The sequence below is a fragment of the Dunckerocampus dactyliophorus genome, chromosome 6 (assembly GCF_027744805.1).
Source record: "Dunckerocampus dactyliophorus isolate RoL2022-P2 chromosome 6, RoL_Ddac_1.1, whole genome shotgun sequence".
Lineage (NCBI taxonomy): Eukaryota > Metazoa > Chordata > Actinopteri > Syngnathiformes > Syngnathidae > Dunckerocampus > Dunckerocampus dactyliophorus.
Genome location: NC_072824.1, coordinates 2,326,772 through 2,352,298, shown reverse-complemented (window position 1 = coordinate 2,352,298; position 25,527 = coordinate 2,326,772). Strand labels below are relative to the sequence as shown.

The 25,527-nt window shown below is 43.1% G+C and overlaps 1 protein-coding gene across 2 annotated transcripts in view; it reads right to left on the bottom strand.

Moving 5' to 3' along the window:
- The window catches only part of tll1 (tolloid-like 1), a 109,515-nt gene that overhangs the window by 26,999 nt on the left and 56,989 nt on the right, over nucleotides 1–25,527 (bottom strand). For both annotated transcript variants that reach the window (XM_054778372.1, XM_054778373.1), the window contains 10 exons: nucleotides 11,319–11,424; nucleotides 10,634–10,758; nucleotides 7,910–8,025; nucleotides 7,716–7,818; nucleotides 6,391–6,507; nucleotides 6,141–6,286; nucleotides 4,453–4,648; nucleotides 2,594–2,719; nucleotides 863–1,023; nucleotides 596–776 (listed from right to left, as the gene is read on the bottom strand). In XM_054778372.1, coding sequence (XP_054634347.1) covers nucleotides 596–776; nucleotides 863–1,023; nucleotides 2,594–2,719; nucleotides 4,453–4,648; nucleotides 6,141–6,286; nucleotides 6,391–6,507; nucleotides 7,716–7,818; nucleotides 7,910–8,025; nucleotides 10,634–10,758; nucleotides 11,319–11,424 — 1,377 coding nt within the window. The remainder of the gene's footprint in view (nucleotides 1–595; nucleotides 777–862; nucleotides 1,024–2,593; nucleotides 2,720–4,452; nucleotides 4,649–6,140; nucleotides 6,287–6,390; nucleotides 6,508–7,715; nucleotides 7,819–7,909; nucleotides 8,026–10,633; nucleotides 10,759–11,318; nucleotides 11,425–25,527) is intronic.

Sequence of the window (25,527 nt, the reverse complement as noted above, 5' to 3'; positions counted from 1 at the left end):
GGGGAAGGAACGCCACAAATCGCACGGACCAAAATAAAATTGTATGTCCGGTTGTGACCTCGGATTAATGACACAAAACACTGATGAGACATTAGCTTACATGACATTACCTTAACACTGCATGAAGTCAGCCGTGGCATGTCCCACATCAAAGAGGGAAAACTTCATAGAGGAAAAAACACTTCCACACTTCCCATTCCGTGTGGAAGTGGTAGGTTGTTGGCTTCTTACTTTGTCCCTCTTCCCCACTCCATTTGAAACCCTTTCTTTACTTTAGAATACTGTACATAAATTGGGGGCCAACACGTTAGCTCACTAGCATGCTATGCTTAAAGCCGTGACTGTCTCAGTGATCCCGTAGCCTGGGCATTAACAATGTGGTGTAAACAAAGAATGACAGGAGTGTAAAGGGGACCATAGGGGTGTTATTTCATGTCTACAGGGCTCTAATAATGTTAAAAAGTGTATTTAGAAAGTCATAAACAGGTTTTCTATGCTCCAACTACAAAACTATTCTATTTATTAACATTGAATCGTACTTGGCCAATTAAGCAGCATAAAAGAGGGACGACTGTACTACGCTATGATGTGTTACCTGAGAAGAAATGAGCCTTGAAGCCCTTTTTGGACACGGTGTTGTCGGACTTGAACTCAATCCTCATGTTGTTGTACTGAGAGGTGATGACTTCAGGGACCTCGGTGCCGCAGTATTTTCCGTGCAGCTTGGAGTCCGGCGACAGGCCGCTGCGCACCTCCACGTAGTCGTACTTACACACCTGGAGACCACACAGAGAGAGCGGGAGCCGTGACGGCGCACCTCCACTAGGTGTCTCCTACGGGCACAAGGAGGAGGTCCGCTCACCTCGTTGCCCTCCAACTCAAAGGCCTCAAACTGCATGGAGATGCGGTACTGGGTCGGGGCCACCACATGCCACACGCAGTTCTTGTTGGGGGGGTACTCTTTGGGCCAGCCAGGGGTGCTAATGGTCCCGTTGAGCTTGGAAAGGAGGCCGCCACACGCAGCTGCAAACATGGCGACAAACAAACAGTACTTTATACTTTATAACATCATTTATTGCATGTCTTTTCTTCCTTGCTGATGCCACCACAGAATGGTACCAGCGATAGCAAAGAGGAAACACGTAACGATAACCATAGACCCGCAAATGAAACCACTTCTCCATTTTTTTCAATATTCAGACAATAACAAAAGTGGCACAGATTCAAAATCAGAAATATTGTGATTATGATTTTTATTTAACTCATTTGCATTTGATAAGAGCTCGGCATGGGTCTTTTGCACGCATTAATTAACTCGCTCGACAGCAAGCAGGAAGTGAGAGAGTGTGGAGGAGTGTAGCGTGCAGAAGGTTACGCACCGTAGGGACACATGCACACGCACACGCATGCACAAACACAGTTTAGTTCCAAATGTTAAAATTGCAAATAGTTGATGGTGTTATATTTGTAAACAAATTGTTATTTTGATGTAAAACAACCATTTTTGTGTTGTTTATGGTGGTATTGTTGTTTAGATAAATAGCAACAAATATTTGTGTCCAAGTGAAAGTTATGCTTGAAATGTATCTTTTCACAAAAAGCTGCTTTTCTCCCTTTTTTAGTTGGGAACTGATATTTCCCCGAAAGGCACCTACTGTATGTTACATTGCTGATTACTAAAGAATGCAAAAAGGTCAAAACAAACTTTTTTTTTCTGATGAAAGAAGAGAGTTCCATGTTTATATAGCCATAGAACACAATATTATGTGTGCCTTGAAAACTCAGTCAAAATGGTCTAAAATGGCCGCTACTGAAAAGCTTGTCTTTAGAAAAATGGCAGGGATTGAATGAATTAAGTGCAATTTTTGCTCAAATTAGGATGTTTTTTATTTTTTGTTTGTTTATTTATTATGTTGGTTAATTCATTTTATTTCAAATTACAATGTTAAATAGTCTCCAGAAATGAAAGTTGATTGCTTTTGATACGTTGCACTCGCATTATTACGCCATATATTATCATTAAAAAATCTCAAAATAATGTTGACAATAATATCATTTATTCATTTTTAGGACAATTATCGTGACAGCCCTAAACCCTGCTTTTCAGGAGGGTTGTGTCTGAGACTGACATGGTGCCAAGCACAGAGCTCCCAGCAAACCTGCTAGCTTGACGTTGTCAACGTGTGTTCATGCCTCACATAAGGATTGCGGATGAACGGCAAAATCCTAATAAAAAGTGCACTTTTCCTTCAGGAGTGGTAAAGCGGTTTATGGTGGGGACAGTTGGACCCTGGAAGAGACTAATTCAACTTCCATTATTTCCCTTTTGTTTCTTGTTTCTTCTTTATCCAAGCAAACTGACAACTTTCAAGTTCCATCGTGTGATTGAAAATGGTAATGATGTGATGATTCCCAAAGGATTAACTGGAAGTGCATTTTTTCAGTGTGCCTCACAAGTGGTTTGTTCGGTCATAATATTCGGGTCACTAGCAGCCGTAAATGTAACCATAACCATGTTGTATTGCAGCGCTTTGAGGGGTGTCATTTCTGACGGCTCGCACGCAAACGCGTACAACAGTAGGCTAAGGCTTACCTTCGCAGCTCTTTTTGTCGGGCGCTAGCTCATAGCCCGGGTCGCAGGCGCACTTAAAGCTTCCCAACGTGTTGACGCACCTCTGCTCGCATCCGCCATTGTCCGGCTTGGCACACTCGTCCTCCTCTGCAAAACAAACGCGTGAACTGCGTGATTTCTCCTCATCAAACCGCAAGGAAACTAAAGTCTGGAGGCACTTTCTCATCGGTGCTGTGATGAAGTACAACCACATGCTGTATCGTGAGATGGTACAACATATTTGTTAATACAACGCAAGGAAAAGAATAATGTACTAAAAATAAGGACGCTATGATCCTTATATAAATATAAGAATACACACATAAAGTCAATTAAATAAAGAAATTTGTCGAGTGATGCGGCAGCATGGGTACCAGCCTCCTGGATGGATAGCAATCAGCCATAAATCCTTGAGACATGCACCAAGTATCGCAAGACTAGCACCCGCTTGGCAGTCCGTCTCTTAAACAACGCGAGAGCCTGGGCTGCCGGCGCATGCTCCGTAGCTTAGCATGACTGAAGACCAGAATGGATGTAAATAGCATTAGCAGTGCGCTAGCTAGTCACCGGGAAAGATTTTCAGCACATCAGCAAAACATACGTACCTTATAGCCATCTAATTGATCTTATATATGATGTATTGTGTAAAACTAAGACAGGAACAACATCAAGTTAAAAGCACTAAATGAATACAGAGCCACCATCCACCAGTACCAGCCTGGACTGGTTTTTCACATTAGCACTTAATAAGGTCATCAAATCTTACCTTTATGCATTCCCACATGGCATCAGCATTTGGGAGCAAATATGAGGTGAAAGATAAAGTAAAATATAGTAGTCCATCTGTGCAGCGTGGGACAAAGTTACACGGTACGTTCAAGGATCGTCCAACAAAGTGGGACAAGTCGCCGCTTGCATTAAACATGCAAGAACTGTGGGATTTGTAAATGTATATTATTTTTTGAATAAAATAGTGGCCCATATTTCCAAAATTGATATACCTTTACATCAAATTTGATGTAGTTATCTACAAGTTATTGTTATTTTGTGAAGTGTTATTTTTTAACATTACACCTGAAAGTGGGCCCGGTGGTTGGGGGCGCCTGCCTTACAGCACGCTTGGGGATATCATGTGCTCTTTCACACGTTAGAAAATACTGTAAGAAGGACACGTTTATACAATTGCCTTCTTTATTTTATAATGTAACCGTTGCATCGTATCGAATCGAATCGAATCATTTGTACACTGTTTGGAATCGTTCTGGTTTTAAAATATATGTTTTTGAATCGTATGTTGTGATTTTCATTGAATCGTACGGAATCGTCAACCGCAAGGAGATTTACGTCCCTAGAATTAGTTAATTAACTTTTTAAATAATGATACTAATTAATTTGCTGTCAATTAACTGATGACATCCATCAATCAATCTATCTGTGGTATTGCACCTACAGTATTTATTTACTTCATGTCCAACATACAGCACCAGTCAAACGTTTGGAGCCACTTTCTCATTGGGACCGTACATCACAAATGACAACACCAGATCGTGAGATTATAATGGTGTGTCATTTTAAAATCAATTTTTTTAATATTACAGAAGTACAAGAAAAATGTGGCAAAAATACATACATTATAAATAAATATAAAATACTTATATTAATATAAAAAATATTATGATAAAGTCAATTAAATAATTTAAAAATATTAATTTCTTAATTAAAATGATGCCTGTTCATTAATTGATGACATAAATGACTTAATAATGATTTGTATTGTACATATTTATTTATTTAATGTCCAACACACTGTACAGCGTAACCAAATTCATAAAAGTGCATACCCTTGAAAAAGTTTGCAGCAAAGCCCGCTTTGTTGACCGTCCCGTCGGAGACGAACTTCATCCACAGCGTGTGCGAGGTGGAGCGCACGTCCTCGGGCTTGTCGTAGCCGCAGAACCGGCCGATCAGAGGGCTCGTCTCCAGGGGGCCGTCTCGCACCTCCAGGTAGTCGTAGGCGCAGCTGTCGTGTCGCTCAATCTGCAGGGAAGATTAATACCGCAAGATTAAAATGTGATAATCAATATATTGCCATGTGCACACGTGTCTGTTTTCCTTGTCTATCGCCCTCCAAACAGGCAGGAAGAGGGCTCGCTCTGTGCATGGCTTTCAGCACGGTGGCAGGTTTGTTCCACAGAACAAACGCGCCAAACTCATACAAACAAACTCATACAGCCTCTTTGCCTCGGTGGGTGGAGGCAGGGCCACTAGCATACACACACAGAATGCAGAAGGGTGTAACGTAGTAGAAACTAGAAAAGCACTCCCATATTGTGATTTACAGCATAAATATTAGTCCTATGCTGATTTTATCCACATATTTAGATTCCTTGACCATGAAGACGTAGCATTAGCAATTGGATTCATAATGACATCAGTATTACAGTAGTTCAGTAGTTATTGACAAAAATGGCGGTTTTCTTCTGGATCTAGCTCCATAGCTTTTGAAGATCCAACAAATCCAGATTCCACAGTGTCTTGGCTATATATAATGTTGGTTGCACGTTTACAGCTTCATTTGTTATGTTTTTGCCAGCGTTTATCAGTTTGTTTGTTTGTTTGTTTGTGTTTGTGTTGTTGGAAATGGGATATGGAAGACCTGATTAAATTTTGGTGGTGATCCAGGAGTTTTTAGCGTTTGTGCATATACAGAGCACCCTTCTTTCTTCAGTTTATTGATCCACTTTAATGCCTGGTGCAACTAAACATCGGACAAATATAATGATGATTACAAATATAGCTCATAAAAGTTTCACTTAAGAGCTGATATCTAGCAACTTCCATGCTTTCCTTGATCATAACCAAAATCACTTACCGGTAAGTTCTTACGTGAATAGCTATAGCATTGTACTGCCTATTTTTGTTGTCATTGTTATATTTTTCCAATCAAAGTTACCTTTAGTTGTACCAGGCATTAAAATCAACAAGAAACTGAAGAAACAAGGGTGTGCTAATCATTTTTTCCGTGACTGTGACTCCACAAAAAATGGTCAGAGTGTCAAAGTTTCCAACAGGTTGTACAAAATATCAAAGAATGATCCAGATAACGTAGGATTATTATTTTGGTGTACATACAATATGGGGGGGACTATGGTGCTTGGCGGAGGTCTGCGCTCTCCGAGTGCTTTTCTAGCTTAGTTTGATGTAGTAGCAGTAAAAATGACATTATGTCATTATTGTATGAATACACGCACAACAAGGTGCACCCATGGATGCATTATTCTCAAGAGTAATGCAACTGACTTGTAATAAAAACACTCAACCTGGCTGCAGATGGAGTCATTAGCGTACGGACGTGTTTAGTGTGAAGACGCTGCCTAACAAACTGGACAGTACACACACAAACTAATGCACCGTGATGCACACATGCATTAACTTCCAAGCCTGAAATGTAACCCAGACATTCCCATGCAGACTCATGGGACTTGAGGACTTTGACCACTAAACCCCAGACATCCAGGGACGCCATCACCTCAAAGGCCTGGAAGCTGAGGCCCACGTTATATCCCTCAGACACGGTGATCCTCCACACGCACTCTTTGGAGGGTCGGTAATCATCGGGATAATTGGGAGATTGGATCTGCCCCGAGTCCTTGTTGATGTCCCCGCCACAGATGGCTGCAAAGGGCAGACAGAGATGGGTTGCCATCATCCTGTTATGTCGGGCAGGTGTGCACAAACCCCATGTTATCATTGATATGGTTATCAGCTTAGGAGGTTACCTTCATAAACAGCGGCAAAGCCTTTCCCCACCCAGTTGCTGCTGCTACGGAACTCGATCCACATTCTGCTGTCAGTGGAGGTCAAGACATCAGGAAGTTTGTCTCCACAAAACCTGCCTGTAACACACACACACACACACACACACACACACACACACACACTTGATAAGACCATTGATTTATCTCTCAAGACATTATTGGAAGAAAGCAGCAAAGAATAAGAGGCCATAACTGTGCAATGTTGTTAAAGGAAATTGAAGAAATTATGTTCAGATGTTAAAATAAAGATTAGGAAAAAAGAAAAAAATCTCATAACAGTAATAAAATAGGAATGAATAGTTCGTAAAAAATGACAACAAACATCAAACACATTTTACTTGAATTAATATTTAATTATTATCATTGTATTAGATTTTTATTTTTCTCTTCAGTATTTATTATAAATAGTTTTTAAATATAAAACAAAAACTGTAAGACTCAATAACATGAGACTAAACTGAACTGATATAACATAAAATAAATGGACTACACTGCTGATGTGGATGTCATATAACTTCATGTCAAAAAACCCAACTGTCCCTTAAAGGAAAAGGATTAAATAAAAAATAATAAATAAATACATTTATTACATTTATTTGATCTACATATTTTGATTCCTTGACCATGAAAACATAGCATTAGCAATTGGATTCATAATGACATCAATATTAGTTCAGTAGTTTAAAAAATGCTATTTTCCATCATTTTTGTTTTTCTTTTGGATGTTGCTCCATAGCTTTTGAAGAGCCAACAAATCCAGATTCCACAGTGTCTCAGCTATATATGATGGTGTTGGTTGCATGTTTACAGCTTCATTTGTTGTCTTCCTGTGATGACAATTCCAAAGCTCCCCTTTTTTCATATTCTGGATCCTAGTATTATTCCATTATCTGGATCAGTCTTTGATATTTTCTACAACCTGTTGGAAACTTGTCCTGAATTTTTTCCCCAAGCGTTGTGAAATTTTTTTGTGGAGTTATATGCACAAATGCCAAAAACGGCCCTATCTCGCAATGTTAAAGAATCCTTGAAAAAATTCCTGGATCCAGACGGTGATCCGGATCACCCCCAAAATGTTATCAGTTCTTTCATAACCCGTTTACCACAATTCCTGAACATTTCATCCAAATCCATTCAGAACTTTTCAAGTTATTTTGAACACAAACAAACAGATAAACGCCAGCAAAAACATAACCTTCAGGTAATAATAATAATAATAATAATAATAATAATAATGGTGTAACCATACGACAAAAAAAGTTGTTTTGGTTGTTGCTGTCCCTCACCCAGCAGAGGAGCCTTCCTCCAGTAGCCATCGCGGACCTCCATGTAGTCGTACCAGCACAGGCTGCTCTTGTACAGATCCATGGTGGTGAAGTTGAGGACAATCTGGGGGAAAAAGCACCTATGAAGGCCAAACAGCATGGGAACACCTCCAGGGTGTAGCACCACTTTGTTGCTGTTGAGTGTGTGCATGCACCTTTTCTCCAGGCGTAACTGATATCCTCCACACACAGTGCGTGTATGAAGGATAGCCGTTGGGGTAACCAGGAGAAGAAAAGTTGCCTGTGGAATCCTGGAGTGTCTCTCCACACGCTGGAAAACACACACACACATACACGCAGTGTTACATTATTGTGCATGGTCCTGCAGTTTCCCATTCATTCATTTATTTGTGGTGTAACACGGCTAGTTCAACAGTAGCCTACCAGAAAAGCCATTCATCGCCGTCTCCATCCTCCTCCCGGGAAATAAAACCACTAAAGTTCTTCAGAGTCACAATTGAACAACCTCACAGTTCCTTCGTCACACACTTTGTCAGTCTCTCTCTTTCCTTGTCGTTCTCGGTGTCACTTTCACATCGAGGCAAATTAGCCCTTTAGCTTGGGCTGTCCTCTTCATCACGCAGCCTTTCCAAACCCGTTGGTGATAGTGGATTTTTTTGACACACTATAAACCTTGCAACCCCACTTCCACTCCATGTTCCCCCGTTAGCTCCAATGATGCTACGGTCCAAGCAGTCCAAACAGAGGCTGTAATAATTCTACACTTCATCAAACTTACTTAAGATGTGTCAGATCAAAACACAACCGCTGCATAAGACTTCAATGTCAAACCGTGATATTTTTAGCCCGAGGTTATCACAATTTCATACCGCTTTCTCATGCCTAGTCACAGTATGCTATCCATTCATTTTATGGCACAAATAACGCTACTCTCCATGCTACTCTCTTTTTGTTGGTAAGTTTTCCATGTGGAAATTGTTAGGACAGCAGAGCTGGCTTGCCAAGGGGGGAAAAAAAATCAGTTAAGAGCTTCGAATAAACCACAAGAAGAGCACATGCTTGACAGCGTTAGACATGTTTATACTCATAAAACATTTTCAAACTAATGTAATACACATTTAGTCGTCCTTCTGACTCACTGTTCCCTGTTAAAAATGAGGGCTGGCCAATTTCAGTTAGCTACATGAGGTTGAAATATCACAAAGTTCTCAGTATGACGCAGTGCACTATCACTCACCATCACCAGCGCTATTAGGCAACACTTTTCGTCATTGTTTACTTTTACTTTGATGCTTTGACCCATCAATACTTTATATACTGTATATAGTGCTTGTCTTCATTAGAGCTGGAGCCTATCCCGGCTGCAACTCACATTCACACCTAGTGGACAATTTAGAGTCTCCAATTGACGTATGCATGCATAGTTTTAGGATGTGAGAGGAAGCCGGCGAAAAAAACAGGGGAAAAAAATCAGCATGGAACTGTGCTTTGTTCACAAAACAAGATTTAGTAGCAGCATCAAAATGAAAGTTAAAAACACAACAACTTCATGATATGGCACTTCCACATAATGTAAAACAAGAGTCCAACATATACTGTACATACTGTAAGTCTTTTTTTGGCTATTATGTCATATTAACAAGGAAATACAGTGGTGCCTTGGTTAACATCATGAATCCCTTCCCCAAGGTCCGACTCAAACCAAAACAGACTCTAACCAAAGCACAATTTCCCATAGAAAATACGCAATGTAAATTTAATTCATGCGTTCCAGACACTCAAAAATGTTAACACTAAACACATTTTATAGGCAAGAATAATTCTAATAAATGGACAACTGAATATTTAACATCACATTGACCTAGTTTTGTTGGGAAAAACCCCACAAAACCACCAATTAACAAAATAACACAAAATAAACCCATTATTCTGCAAAAGTGTAAAACAATATATCAAAGTAAATATCAGTGACGTTGCGTAAGTGCCTGGGCGAGGATGCCTTATAAGGTGTGTGGTGACGTGTGCTATGTTTGACTGTGGATGGTGTGAACATGCTACGCTAAGTTGGAATGCTTATGTTTTGTTGTTGGAAGCAGAAATGAGTGTTATGGATGTAAAATGCGACCGGCAAAATTGTGTGTCACCCTCCTGATAGACCGTTACGCGGGGACCGGAGTAGATGTGCATGCATGGATGTGTGTGCACATTTTTTTATTTTGTTGATTTTGGGGACATACGGGGTTGAGTTTTATGGTTGATTGTTTTTGTTGACGGAGTGCGGAGTGTTTAAAAGGTTTGGTTCGAGGGGAGGGAGTGTCTTATGCGGGATTAATTTGGGGCAATTAAACAGCCGTATTGGAGACAATCGAGTATTTTCGTTGTTCTTTTTCCATCTGGTCCTCCCGCGCCTCAATCATTTGCGTTGTAGCTTCGACACTTCTAATAGGAAGTGCGATTGTTACAATATGAAGTCATTCCTTGCTGATTAATGACCAACTGATAAGCAAGTATTGCTGACAAACATAATGTTCAGTGTGTGTGTGTGTGTGTGTGTGTGTGTGTGTGTGTGGGGGGGGCTAGTGTGTGTGTGCATGTGTTCAGCATAACCACGTTTGAGATTGTAAACTTCAGCGACAAATTCAACCCTTACTGACGTCAGCGCGGCTAGTTGGGGACCAGAGGAATGCCAAAAACGTGTGCAGGAAGTGACCGCAACACAATGTGTGATGCGTGTGTCATCTCACTCACACGCGCACACACACACTGTTGCAGAGAGAAATGGTAGCATCACAAGATAAAAAAACAAATGACTCAACTTCAACTCCAGGAGGATAGGTTTTACACCAATGAGATCATCTTACACACACGCACACGCACACACACACACTGGGGGTGCCATAGTTGATATATGTCAGTACCTGGACATCTATAGAGCTTCCTTGCCTGTGCAATGTCTCCTTTACTGAGTCTGGTCCGCTGGCCAATCGCAGGACGGACGCCGTTTTCGTCCCTGGATGGAAGGATGGTGTCGAGGAACATCCCCCTTTAGCGTGAGCAAAAGCACCACTTTTAATCCAATCCAAAACAACATATGTGACAGTATCTCCCAAATACCTGCCAAAAGTGAGCACATGCAACATTCCAGCATATCTTCTCATGGGAACACTTGAGAGTAGTCAGTGTACAGCTTCCATACTTTTTCCTGACTCAGAAAATAGTTGTCCAACATTAGAGTTGCAACAGTTAATCGAATAATCAATGATTATTCCATTATTCAATTAACCGACAACTACTATTTGATTGATCTGTGTTTTCTCCAAGAATAAACTTTTGGTTGCATTGTCCTTTTTTTTTTCTTGCCTTTATTTGTGTGAAGGATTTTTGTACTATTTGACACAAACCTGAATTTAATTTGATGCATGAGAGCTGGAGTTCTTTGTCATGCACTGTGACACTGTGAAACACTGGGCTGCGTGGCGCTTTCCGAGCTGTACGCTGACTACTGTAAGTGATATCCACGTTTAATTTCTTTGGCATTGTCCCTTGAGGAGCTAAAATAAAACAAACGGCTGAAATGTCACTGTATCGAGCTGAGACGTTTACCGTGAGAAGGTGTTCCTGGCGTAGTGCATGATGCTGTCAAAGTCGTACGGCTCCCCGAGAGAATTCACCTCCCCCGGCTCCATCTTCAGGAAGTTATACTCCTGACCTACGTGAAGCACACCAGCAATAAATACACACACAACACACGGGCACGTAAAGGAAGAGTGCCCTTTTCTTCATCCACAATCCGTATGTGAAACATGAACATGTGTCTCTCTTTTCTGTGGGTTCTAAAGATATAAAAACAGGTAAAAAGAGGCAGCTAAGAATGCACGTCATGGGACACACCTATTCCGCCTTTAAAGCCTTCTGTAAAAAACTCCAAGAACGCTCCATTTACATAATGTGACCTGCGTATTAACCGAGCCACAGCAACATTGTTATTATTATTGTGTGAATGCATACCAAGGCTTTCACACTTAGAAAATTCTCTGCTGTTTTTAATCTACTACTACTTCGCCGCTTTTTTGTCTTCAGACGCCTCCTGTTTTCAAACCATTCAAGCATCAAATCTTTCAGCTCATTTGGGAATAGTGTGCTATCCATTCAGATTTTTCAAAAAAATTCCCAGATTTTTCAAAAAATTCCACATCATTTTTCCCACTGAAAATGGATGGCCCATTTTTCAAACTTCAAACCAAACTTTCAAACGATTCCACTATGAAAACATTCCACATATCCAGGACTTCATTCTAACAACTTTCCTTATTCTAAAAATTCCAACTTTTCCTAACATTCCAACTATTCCGTAACACTAATTTCCTTTACTCTTAATTACAACATTTTTCAACCAATTCTAACAATTCCAATACCAAATCGTTCAGCACAGCCCAGACATTAAGGCTACCTATTTTTCACATTTTAAATTTTTTTTTTCCCAATATCCCCACTTTTCCAGAATACAAATTACCTCTTAAGGAATGCTACTACTTCTACATTTCTCAACCCATTCACCTCATTCCAACATCAACTTTTTTTTCCCCACTCATCCAGCTCACGCATTCACACGCAATGTCTCCTGACATTGCAATCATCTAGTTGTTATGAACATTGTTACACCCAAGAACTACGTTTCTGGCGTAGTGACACCTCGCCAGACCTTACCGGCTAGCTACTAGCCAGCTAGCGACTAGCTTCACCACATACTCGCTCACAATACCTCAGGCCACTAGTGAAAGGTAACGCTACGTATTGGAGCTGCCACCACTGCTGCTGTGTTTTGTTTTTGACGCGTGTGTGGCGTTCTATGTTGCTATGTGAAATCAGTGCACCCAGGATGATGAAAATGATGAAAATACTGAAGGTATTCCATGTTATCATGAATGTACCTGTTACTACATGCTCACAGCATGGATAGAAAACCATGAAGCCTTGTTGGAGCTTTTTGGAGGAGTTTTAATAACAGCCTTTCTAAGCGGAATAGGTGTGTCCCATTACGTGCATTAATTAGCTGTCTCCTTTTATCATTTTTTATATCTTTATAATGCACAGAAAAGAGAAAGACGTGTGTTCATGTCTCATATAAGGATTGTGGATGATGAGCAAAATTCCAAAAAAAGTGCACTTTTCCTTTAAAGGCAAACAAACACAAAAAGTCGGTTTCCTGCTACTTTTGTGCTACTTTTCTTGCAAATCCTACTACTGTAAATACGCGAAACAGTGTTCCTAATAAAAAGAAAATTGTTCCTTGGCTATTTGCTTGACCACCTGCTGCCAGATCGGTCCCTGTGCTATTGAGTGGTGCGATGAGGAAGGTGGTGGGTGGTGTGTGTGCAGGTGGGGTGACAGTTATTACAATCCTCATTCACACTCACACACAGCAGCAACCTGCAGTGTAAATTCAACAGTTACACACCTTTTTGTACCACAAGTGATGACAGAATGACAATCTTTGTGCCTCAACACAATTCCATACACTAATCCCTCCTTTATGACAATAAAAAGTGATCAGTACATTTCCGTAAAGTAGGATTCCTTACTTACAAATGGAACATTTTCATATTTAGAGCATAGAAAACTTGTTTACCACCTAAATACGCTTTTTAACATTATTAGAGCTCTCTAGACATGAAATAACACCCCTATAGCCACCTTTACACTCCTATTACCCAACATAGCAGACATAAGAGAAAATAAGACAAATAAGACATAGAAAACCTGTTTACAACCTTCTGAATACGCCATTTATCATTATTAAAGCCCTCTAGACATGAAATAACACCCCTATAGCCACCTTTACACTCCTATTACCCAATATAGTAGACATAATAAGAGAAAATAAGACATGTAACACATAGAAAACCTGTTTACGACCTTCTAAATACGCCATTTAACATTATTAAAGCCCTCTAGACATGAAATAACACCCCTACAGCCACCTTTACACTACTATTACCCAACATATTAGACATAAGAGAAAATAGGACATATACGACATAGAAAACCTGTTTACAACCTTCTAAATACGCCATTTATCATTATTAAAGCCCTCTAGACATTTAATAACACCCCTAAAGCCACCTTTACACTACTATTACCCAATATAGTAGACATAATAAGAGAAAATAAGACATATAAGACATAGAAAACCTGTTTACAACCTTCTAAATATGCCATTTAACATTATTACAGCCCTCTAGACATGAAATAACACCCCTATAATCACCTTTATACTCCTATTTGTCAGGATTTGTGTGCTGCTCTGCTGCCCTCTCTTTGTCGTCTTTTGCAGCACATTCTCTCCGCCTCAGCCAGCCCTAATTAGCGCACCTGCAGTTCATCTGGATGACCTACTAAAGCAGCAAGCCATCATCCACATGTTGCTAGATTGTTGCGTACCGTGCCAGCTCATGTACTTTGCTGTTGCAACTTCTGTGCTATTATTGCTAGCCTCTACCTGTATCGTGCTATCCTGTCATTTCTCCTGCCTGGCATTCCTCCGGCAGTGAGTATTTTGCTATTTAGCATTTGTGCCTGCTTGGTTCTCAGCAGTGCCTTTTTGTTCTTGGACTCTTGCCTTTTGTTCCCTGCCTGGTTTTTGGCAGCTCCCTCAGTTTTTGTATTTCCTTTTTCCCCGTGTCCATTCCGGGTGATTTTGTGTTGTTGGACTATACCTCTTGTTTGTACTTTGTATTTTTGTTATTTACAGACCCTTTCCAAAAAATTAGAATGTCATGGAAAAGTTGTTTAATTTCCATAATTCCATTCAAAAAGTTAAACTTTCATAGATTATAGATTCAGGGCCCACAATTTAAACGATTTCAAGTGTTTATTTGTTTATTTTTACGTAATCTGGGCTTCCAGCTCATAAAACCCACGAAAACAGGAATTTGAAAAAAAATTTGAATACTGTGAAGAAATCAACATTTACTTCACAGTTTTTGCAGGACAAAAAAGAAAGAAATTAGGATCACATCAAATCAATCAAAATATGGTACTTTCAAAATGATATGTCAATCTTCAATACTTGGTTGGGAATCCCTTTGCCTTAATCACTGCCTCGATGCCACGTGGCATTGAAGCAATCAGCCTGTGGCATTGCCTGGGAGTTATGGAAGCCCAGATTTCCTTGATGCTTGCTGTCAGCTCTTCTTTGTTGTTGGGTCTGGTGCCCCTCATTTTCCTCTTGAGAATACCCCATAGATTCTCAATGGGGTTTAGGTCCGGTGAGTTGGCTGGCCAGTCAAGCACTGTGATGGCATGGGCATCAAACCAGGTTTTGGTGCTTCTGGCGGTATGGGCAGGGGCCAGGTCCTGCTGGAAGATGAAATCTGCATCTCCATACAGATCCTCAGCAGAAGGAATCATGAAGTCCTCTAAAACATTCTGGTAGACTGTTGCGGTGACCTTGGATTTAAGAAAGCAGAGTTTACCAACACCTGCTCCGGACATTGCACCCAAATCATGACAGACTGTGGATATTTCACACTGGACCTCAGGCAGCTTGGGTTCTGTTCCTCACCCGTCTTCCTCCAAACCCTTGGACCTTGATTCCCAAATGAAAGGCACACTTTACTTTCAGCGGAAAAGAGGACCTTGGCCCACTGGCCGACAGTCCAGTCCTTCTTCTCCTTGGCCCAGTGGAGACGCTTCCTACGTTGGCTCAGGTTCAGAAGTGGCTTGACCCGAGGAACCCGACAGTGGTAGCCCATCTCCCGGATGCGTCTGAATGTGGTGGTTTTTGAAACTGTGACTCCCGCCTCATTCCACTCTTTCTGGATCTCTGCCAGATTCTTGAATCTTCCCTGTTTGATAATCCGCTGAAGCCCACGGTCATCTCTTTTGCTGGTGCATCTTCTCCTGCCACATTTTGCCCTTCCTCTAGACTTTCCATTGATATGCTTGGACACAGCACTCTGTGAACAACCAGCCTCCTTAGCTATGAACTTTTGTGGCTTACCCATCCTATGGAGGGTATCAATGATGGTCTTCTGGCCAGTTGTCATGTCTGCAGTCTTCCCCATATTGAACCAAACTGAGACAATTGAACCAAACTGAAGCAATTTAATGACACCTGGGGAAGCCTGTGCAGGTGATTTGAGTTTAGTAGATGATTAGTGTGTGACACTCAGTTTAAAACATTCATGCCCTGCAAAATTTGGGCTGATTTCTTCACAGTATTCTAATTTTTGGAATTCCTGATTTTGTGGGTTTAATGAGCTGGAAGCCCAAATTATGTAAAAATAAACAAACAAATACTTGAAATCGTTTAAATTGTGGGCCCTGAATATATAATCTATGAAAGTTTAACTTTTTGAATGGAATTATGGAAATTAAACAACTTTTCCATGATATTCTAATTTTTTGGAAAGGGTCTGTATTACCTCGCCTTGTAATAAATACTTTTGTGCTCTCGCATCTTGGGGTCCGAGTCCCGGCTTCACGCCGTATCCTAACAGAACAATCTAGCCAGACACATGGACTCCGTGGAGCTTGACCATTTTCGGTCTGTCCCTGGTCCCTGTCCCACCATGGACAGTTACTAGACGACCACTCCCGCTAGCTTAAAGAAAATTGTATGTACTTTTATGTACTTTATTTATCCCACAGCGGGGAAATTTATATATAACTATAACATAGTTCATGTGGTGCAGGTGTTGTAGAGCCTGACAGCGGTTGGTATGAAGGACCTGCGAAACCTCTCCTTCTTACACCGTGGGTGTAACAGTCTGCTGCTGAAGGAGCTGCCCAGGGAAACAACAGTGTCATGTAGCGGGTGAAAGGTGTTGTCCATGATGGATGTCAGCTTAGCCAACATCCTTCTCTCCCCCACTTCCTCCACGGAGTCCAGAGGACCGTCCAGGACAGAGCTCGCTCTCCTGATCAGCCTATTGATCCTGCTCCTGTGCCTTTCCGTGCTGCCCCCTCTCCAGCAGCCCACAGCATAGAAGATGGCTGAGGCCACCACAGAGTTATAAAAGTCATAAAAATTAAGGAGGCGCTCACTTCCCTATCTGCTAGCGTGCACGCCATCCACCAACAGTTGGAGTGAGTACCCCCCTCCGGGTCACTCCGAGAGAACCAGTATATCCCTCAGCCAGCGGTGCGCTCCTCCTTCCCTCTTTTCTTATCGGAGTTATGGAAGGTTTTTGACTTCCCCATTAAGACAGAGAGGCAGGGAGCCGACTGCTCGACCTCCGTCAGCAGAACAGGTCAGGTGCAGCCGTTTCAATTGACTTCCGCGTGCTGGCTGCTGAGAGCGGTTACGATGACGCAGCGCTCCGCGGAATCTTCCGCAAAGCGCTCCACCGCGGACCAGCTCACCGCAAGGGATCACAACACAACCCTGGACCAGCTTATCGACCTCACAGTCCAGCTGGACAACCGCTTGAGGGAACGTGACCGCGAGCACCGGGAGGAGCAGGATCGAGGAGGAATCAGAGAGACGCCCACACACCAGACCAAGTCAACACGCCGCGAGGAGGAGCCAATGCAGCTTGGTGGACGACGCCTTTCCTCTTCTGAGCGTTCCCGTCGCCGACGACTGCACCTCTGCCTCTACTGCGGAGGGACCGACCACCGTCTTTCGAGGTGCCCCGACAGACCGGTGCGTCGCTCCAAATCACCACCAGACACGGACAGGTCGGCAGAGTCGATATCACCCAGGGATCCACCCTCAGGGAGGGATCAATACAGCTTACCATCCTGTGAGTATATTAAGGAGGGATGAATGAACAAAGCTTCACCACCAGGTCAACAGAGACTCCAGCTTCCAGGAACTATTACAGGGGGTGGTAAACAAATTCCTATTGTCGCACTAGTCGACTCAGGAGTGGACGATAGTTTCCTAGATTGCGACTTTGCCAAGGAACATAACTTCGTTAAGGTTAGGCTTCAGTCTCCCAAGGAGGTACGCTCCCTTGACGGCAGACTCTTAGCTATAGTGACTCACCAGACTGACTCTTTGGACCTGAAGTTGTCCTGTAATCACCATGAGTCAATTCGGTTTAACTTGATACCATCACAATCTGCTCCTGTGGTCCTGAGTCTTACCTGGTTGCGCGTGCATAATCCTACGTTCGACTGGAACCATAATAAAATTGTTTCCTGGAGTAGCAACTGCTATGCCTGCTGCCTACGCTCGGCGGTACCCCAGAGCTCCCTACCCAGGCCTCGAGCCGAAATTCTAGACTTATCTGGTGTTCCCGAGGCTTATCACGACCTCCAGGCAGTCTTTAGTCAGGACTCCACACCGCCCTTACGACTGCGCCATTCAGTTACTTCCTAAGGCGCCCCTCCCGAGCACCAAGCTCTATAACGTGTCCCGAACAGGAGGCACTTAAGAACTATATCACCGCGTCGCTAGCTGCAGGCCTCATCCGTCCTTCCCCGTCTCCCCTTGGGGCGGGTTTCTTTTTTGTAGCTAAGAAGGACGGGTCTCTCCATCCCTGTATAGACTATCATGCCCTTAATGAAATCACGGTGAAGAATAAGTATCCCCTGCCGCTTACGGACTCGGCGTTCTCCTCCCTACATGCCGCTAGCTTTTTCACCAAGCTCAATTTACGTAACGCGTACCACCTGGTACGCATACGGGAGGGGGATGAGTGGAAAACGGCATTCAACACTCCATTAGGCCACTACGAATATCTCGTAATGCCCTTTGGCCTTACAAACGCCCCAGCTGTGTTTCAGTGTCTGATGAATGATGTGCTCAGGGACATGCTCGGCCTATTTTGCTTTGTCTACCTGGATGATATTTTAATATTCTCTCGCTCTCTCCAGGAACAGGTCCACCACGTTCGCCTGGTCCTCCAACGGTTGCTTGAGAACCGGTTATTCATCAAAGCCGAGAAATGCGAGTTCCACTCTGCCTCCGTCACATTTTTGGGGTTTATAGTGGAGAAGGACAAGCTCCAAGCCGATCCCGCCAAGGTGCAGGCGGTGGTCGATTGGCCTTCTCCTACAACAAGAAAGCACTTGCAGAGGTTCCTAGGGTTTGCCAGTTTCTACCGTAGGTTCATCCGTGACTTCAGTGTCAAAGCGCATCCTCTGACGAGGCTAACATCTGTTAAGGTGCCGTTCCTATGGACCCTGGAGGCGCAGAGGGCCTTTGTAAAATTAAAGACATTATTTACATCCGCACCCGTTCTAACTCACCCTGATCCTTCTCTCCAGTTCATAGTTGAGGTAGACGCATCAGATATAGGAGTGGGCGCCGTCCTCTCCCAGAGGTCCCCAGTCGACCAGAGACTGCACCCATGCACTTTCTTCTCGCGTCGCCTCACAACAGCTGAACATAACTATGACGTGGGGAATCGAGAGCTGCTGGCCATCGTGCTGGCGCTGCGGGAGTGGAGGCATTGGCTGGAGGGCACGGCCCAGCCATTCGTGGTCTTCACAGATCACAAGAACCTGTCGTAAATACGCTCCGCTCAGAGACTAAATCCTTGTGAAGCACGCTGGTCACTATTCCACACCCGGTTCACCTTTTCTATTACTTACAGACCCGGATCTCGGAGTACCAAGCCGGACGCTCTATCAAGGATCTTCTCCCCTACAGAGACCGACAAAAAGCCGGAGCCCATCATACCTGTGGCCAGGGTGTTGGGCCAGTGGGAGGTTGAGAGACGACCAGAGCCACAGCTGGCATCGAGGCACCAAGAGGGTGCCCTCAAGGTAGACTCTTTGTTCCTCCTAACCTGAGTTCTGAAGTGTTGGAGTGGGTCCACGGGGCAAAGATATCCTGCCACCCAGGGGCTCGACGTACGCAATTCCTGGTGCCTCAAATGTTCTGATGGCCAGCAATGTCCGCTAATATTAAGGAGTATGTGGCTGCCTGCTCTGTCTGCACCAGGAACAAGTCATCCCACCAACCGCCAGCAGGTCTCCTCCAACCACTCCCAGTACCATCACGACCCTGGTCCCACATCTCCCTGGACTTTGTTACGGGGTTACCCCCCTCCTCTGGTAACTCTGTCATATTAAATATCGTCGACCGTTTTCAAAGATGATTCACCTTGTCGCCCTGCCCAAGCTACCTTCCGCACTAGAGACTGCTCGCCTCCTAGTCAAGTATGTTTTCCGCCTCCACGGCATCCCGGTGGACGTGGTTTCCGACAAAGGACCCCAGTTTTCCTCGCGAGTCTGGAAGAGCTTCTGCAAGGCCCTGGGGGCCAGGGTCAGCCTCACATCCGGTTATCACCCGCAGTCCAACGGCCAGACAGAGCGGGCCAACCAAGACCTGGAGGCAGCACTCCGCTGCGTGTGCCACCGCCACCCCTCGCCACCCCTGGGTCGAATACGCCCACAACTCCCTTGTCAGCTCGGCCACAGGTATGTCCCCTTTCAAGGCGGCATTCGGTTACCAGCCCCCGCTGTTTCCTTCCCAGGAGGCCGAGGTCGCCATACCCGCTGTCCACCTGCACCTTCGGCGGGCTCACCACATATGGAAGGATACCCGCGCCACCTTGTCCCGCACGGCTGAGCGCAACAAGGAGATGGCTGATGGACATCGCATCCCGGCACCCACCTACCGCCCAGGCCAGGAGGTCTGGCTTTCATCCAGGGACATACCCCTGGCTGGGACATCCAGGAAAATGGCTCCGAGATTCGTGGGCCCCTACGTAGTCGACTCCATCATCAACCAATCCTCTGTTCGGCTTAAGCTCCCTCCATCACTCAGGATTCATCCTGTCTTTCATGTTTCCCACCTGAAGCCGGTCAACACCAGCCAGCTGTGTCCTCCGGCTGAGGCTCCTCCTCCGCCGCACATTATCGATGGTCAGCCGGCGTACACTGTGAGAGCCATCTTGGATGCGAAAAAGAGGGGGATGGGTGTGCAGTACCTCGTGGACTGGGAGGGTTACGGACCTGAGGAGCGTTCCTGGGTGGCCCGCTCCTGTATCCTTGATCCGTCTCTCATCCGGGAATTCCACTCATCCCATTATAAGGGGGGGGTACTGTCAGGATTTGTGTGCTGCTCTGTTGCCCTCTCTTTGTCGTCTTTTGCAGCACATCCTCTCCGCCTCAGCCAGCCCTAATTAGCGCACCTGCAGCTCATCTGGATGACCTACTAAAGCAGCAAGCCGTCATCCACATGTTGCTAGATTGTTGCCTACCGTGCCAGCTCATGTACTTCGCTGTTGCAACTTCTGTGCTATTATTGCTAGCCTCTACCTGTATCGTGCTATCCTGTCATTTCTCCTGCCTGGCATTCCTGCGGCAGTGAGTATTTTGCTATTTAGCATTCGTGCCTGCTTGGTTCTCAGCAGTGCCTTTTTGTTCTTGGACTCTTGCCTTTTGTTCCCTGCCTGGTTTTCGGCAGCTCCCTCAGTTTTTGTATTTCCTTTTTCCCCGTGTTCATTCCGGGTGATTTTGTATTGTTGGACTATACCTCTTGTTTGTACTTTGTATTTTCGTTATTTATTATCTTGCCTTGTAATAAATACTTTTGTGCTCTCGCATCTTGGGGTCCGAGTCCCGGCTTCACGCCGTATCCTAACACTATTACCCAATACAGTAGACATAATAAGAGAAAATAAGACATGCAAGACATAGAAAACCTGTTTACGACCTTCTAAATACGCCATTTAACATTATTAAAGCCCTCTAGACATGAAATAACACCCCTATAATCACCCTTACACTCCTATTACCCAATATAGTAGACATAATAAGAGAAAATAAGACATATAAGACATAGAAAACCTTTTTACGACTAAATATGCCATTTACGTCTGTGGTGGCTATTTTCTCATCAGTGTAACATTACTGACACCTAGTGACCAGTGTAGAATACTACATGTCATCACAACTGGGGATGCTCCGAACAGGGTTTCCAATTCCAATCATCAACCGATCCATTGGAGCGTCCCTAATCACATCTTTGAATGCATCTTCTGAATGCCTTATATTTGTATTTTACTGTATTTAGACATTTTTATACTTGAAAATGCTTCATTTAAAGTAAAAATTTGCTTAAAATGCATGTTTTTGGACTAATAATGGGCAGTAGTCCACCACAAAAAATCAATGACTCATTATTTAATACATTTTGAAAGACCATAATAGAGTGAAGCCCTAAAATTTCAAGCGCAAAGTGGCAAGGGGCAACTGTAGTACTAATTTATGTGTACTTGCCAGTAAAACTGCATTACAATATGTTTCATTTCGGTCAGTTTCTCATTTGTATTTTGAGCAGTGAAGTCCATATGGAATAATTATCAATTTGATCTCTGAAAGCTGAAAATACAAGTCGCTAACTTCACCAGCGTGGGAAACCTCACTCCATTCACTGCCAGTTTAACGCAGAAGCCATACTGTCTGCCAGTAACAACAACAAGTGTTACAGCTCCAAATGGTCCTTTAATTGGCAGCTTGTTAAATATGCCAATGTACTCCTAGCATTCTATTCTACCTCTGTCTGCTTTTGCCAGAAGTTTTTTGTCAGCCAATCATAGCATTTTGGCAAAGTTTAGCTACTAATGTCAGCTCGTTCATTGAGTGTGTAACCCATCATAACAACAACATGAATGCTAATTGTCGGTCGCCTCTCTGAGACTGCTTTTGTGTTTTTGTATATTTAAACAGTGGTGTGAAAAAGTGATTGCCCCCTAAAGCTAATAAGTGGTTGGGCCCACCTTAGCAGCAACAACTGCAATCAAGCGTTTGTGATTCAAGATTCAAGATTCAAGAGTTTTATTGTCATATGCACAGTAAAACAGGTAGTTCTGCTATCCAATGAAATTCTTGTTCTGTTCATTCTCCCAAAAAAAGAAAGAAAAACACAAGAAAATGAATAAGAACATCAGAAACATAAATACCAATAAATTAAGCAACAACAGAAGAGACATTAGTACAAATAAATAAATAAATAAATAAATAAATAAATAAATAAAGTGTTCTGAGTGTGCATGTGTTACGTGCGGCGTGTGTGAGTGCTTTGTTGAGAAGCCTGATGGCCTGTGGGTAAAAGCTGTTTGCCAGCCTTGTGGTCCTGGACTTCAAACTCCTGTAGCGGCTGCCTGACGGTAGGAGTGTGAATAATGAGTGTTGTGGATGTGTGCTGTCCTTGATGAGGTTGTGTGTTCTTCGTAGGACTCTAGATTTATAAATGTCTTGCAGTGAGGGGAGGGCTGCCCCAACAATGTTCTGTGAGGTCTTGATCACCCGCTGGAGTGCCTTCCTATCGCGTGTTGTGCAGTTACCGTACCAAACAGTGATGGAGGCGGTAAGGACACTTTCGATGGTGCATCTATAGAAGCAACTGAGGATTGTGGTGGACATGCCAAATTTCCTCAGTCTTCTCGGGAACTACAGTCTCCTTTGGGACTTCTTGATGACTTGTTGGGTGTTGTGAGACCAGGTGAGGTCCTCGCTGATGTATGTGCCAAGGAACTTGAAGGTTTTCACCCTATCCACCTCAGTCTCATCAATAAACAGGGGTCTATGCGGCTCCTTTTCCCTTGTTCTTGGGTCAATGATCATCTCTGTAGTCTTATCTGTATTGAGAAGGAGATTGTTATCATGACACCAAGCTGTGATGTCCGCCACATCTCTTCTGTATGATGTTTCAACACCACCAGTGATCAGGCCAATGACTGTAGTGTCATCTGTAAATTTAATGATGCTGGTGTTGTTCTGGGAGGCCACGCAATCATAGGTGAAGAGCGTGTAGAGGAGCAGACTCGGCACACACCCCTTTGGGGTCCCTGTGATAATTTGCAATGAGTCTCTTACAGCGCTGTGGAGGAATTTTGCAGAATTGTTGTCATTCAGCCACACTGGAGTGCTTTCCAGCATGAAGCGCCTTTTTTGTCATGTTCTGGAGTGCTGCTCTGCTGCCGCCTATCTGTGCTTTGTTGCAGCACACCTCTGGTCTGGGAGGAGTCACCTGGTCACACATGCAGCCAATTATCCTGGGACTACTTAGTTGTGCTTGTGTGTTACTCATTTGCCAGATTGTTCCCTGCTGCATGCATGACTCCTGTATTCCTCACCTTTGTACTCTCTGGTCCCTCTCGTGCAAACGTAAGTCTGCTTGGTTTCTCCAGCAGTGGTGTTATCCCAGCTAGCGTAGTTCTAGTTCCTGCTCGGTATCCAGCAGTATTTTTTTGTTGTACTTCTCATTTTTTCCAGCATTACTTAGCTGTGATTTTTTTGTTATTGTCATTGTCGCCTGTTTATTGTTCCTGCAGTGGCCTGCGTAGTCTTTTCTGCTATTTTCGTGTCTAGCAGCTCTTTTAGTTAGTTTTTCTCACCCGTACTTGGCCCGGGCTATTTCTGTTGTACTTTGTGTTTTTATATTTTTGCTCCTTGTGAGACACCTTTTGTTAATAAATCTCTGGGATCCTGTACTTTGGCACTGGCCAACCGTGACATTTTTAAGGTCATGCCACAGCATCGCAATAAGGTTCAGGTCAGGACTTGGAGTAGGCCGCTCCAAAATCTTCAGCCATTCAGAGGTGGACTTGCTGGTGTGTTTTGGATCATTGTCCTGCTGCAGAACCCAAGTTGCTTTCAGCTTGAGGTCACCAACAGATGGCCGGACATTCTCCTTCAGCAGAATTCATGCTTCGGTTTATCACAGCAAGTCTTCCAGGTCCTGAAGCAGCAGAACAACCCTAGACCATCACACTACCACCAACATATTTTACTGTTGCTATGATGGTCTTTTTGTGAAATGCGATGTAATGGGACACACACCTTCCAAAAAGTTCAACTTTTTTCCGGTCAGACCACAGAGTATTTTCCCAAATGTCTTGGGGATCATCAAGATGTTTTCTGGCAAAACTGAGATGAGCCTTAATGTTATTTTTGTTTAGCAGTGGTTTTCGTCTGAGTCCTACAGTTCTTTGAATGTTGTTGTTGGGTCTTTTGTGAGCTCTTGGCTGAGTCGTCGCTGGGCTCTTGGAGTCATTTTGTTTGGCCGGCCACTCCTGGGAAAGTTCACCACTGTTCCATGTTTCGGCGATTTGTGGATAATGACTCTCGCTGTGGTTGGCTGGTGTCCCAAAGCTTTAGAAATGGCTTTATAACCTTTTCCACACTGATAGATCTCAATTCATCTCAGTTATGCTATGTTTTAACTGTGGGGGCAATCACTTTTTCATACAGGGCCATGTAGCTTTGGATTTATTCTATATTTTATTTTATTGCATTTTGTGTTCAGTTGTGTTGTCATTGGTTAATATTTAAATATGTGGTGAGGGCCATGTGGTGAAAAAATGGGACGCAACTTTGCCACTTTGATATTTTGTAAAGCAACACAACGTAGATATGCTAAGAACTTATACTTGTTTCTCATAATATTATAACTTAAAAAAAATATTTTTTTTTGAATATTTAAATTATATACTACTAAAATGATAGTAGCATATTACGGCTTTATTCTTGTAAAAGTGAAACTTTTTTCTCGTTGGAATACGACTTTTTTCTCTTCACATTTTGACTTTATTCTTGTAAAATTCCTGCAGTTTTTTCCAGTTCTGCTTCTTTTTTTTATGTTGCAACTATTCCAGCTTTCTGCTTGTAAATTTTCTTTTTGTAACTACGACTTCATTCCCAAATTATATTGGCTTTATTCTCATAACATAATAACTTTATCCCCAACCTAATTTTCCATAAATTATAACTTTATTTCTGTTTTGTTTGTTTCTCATAATATTATGACTTAAAAAAAAAAATAAACGTCTTTTTTCTTTAATATTTCAACTTTATGCTACTGAAATTTTTTATTCATGTTATTCTCGTAAAATTCAGACTTATT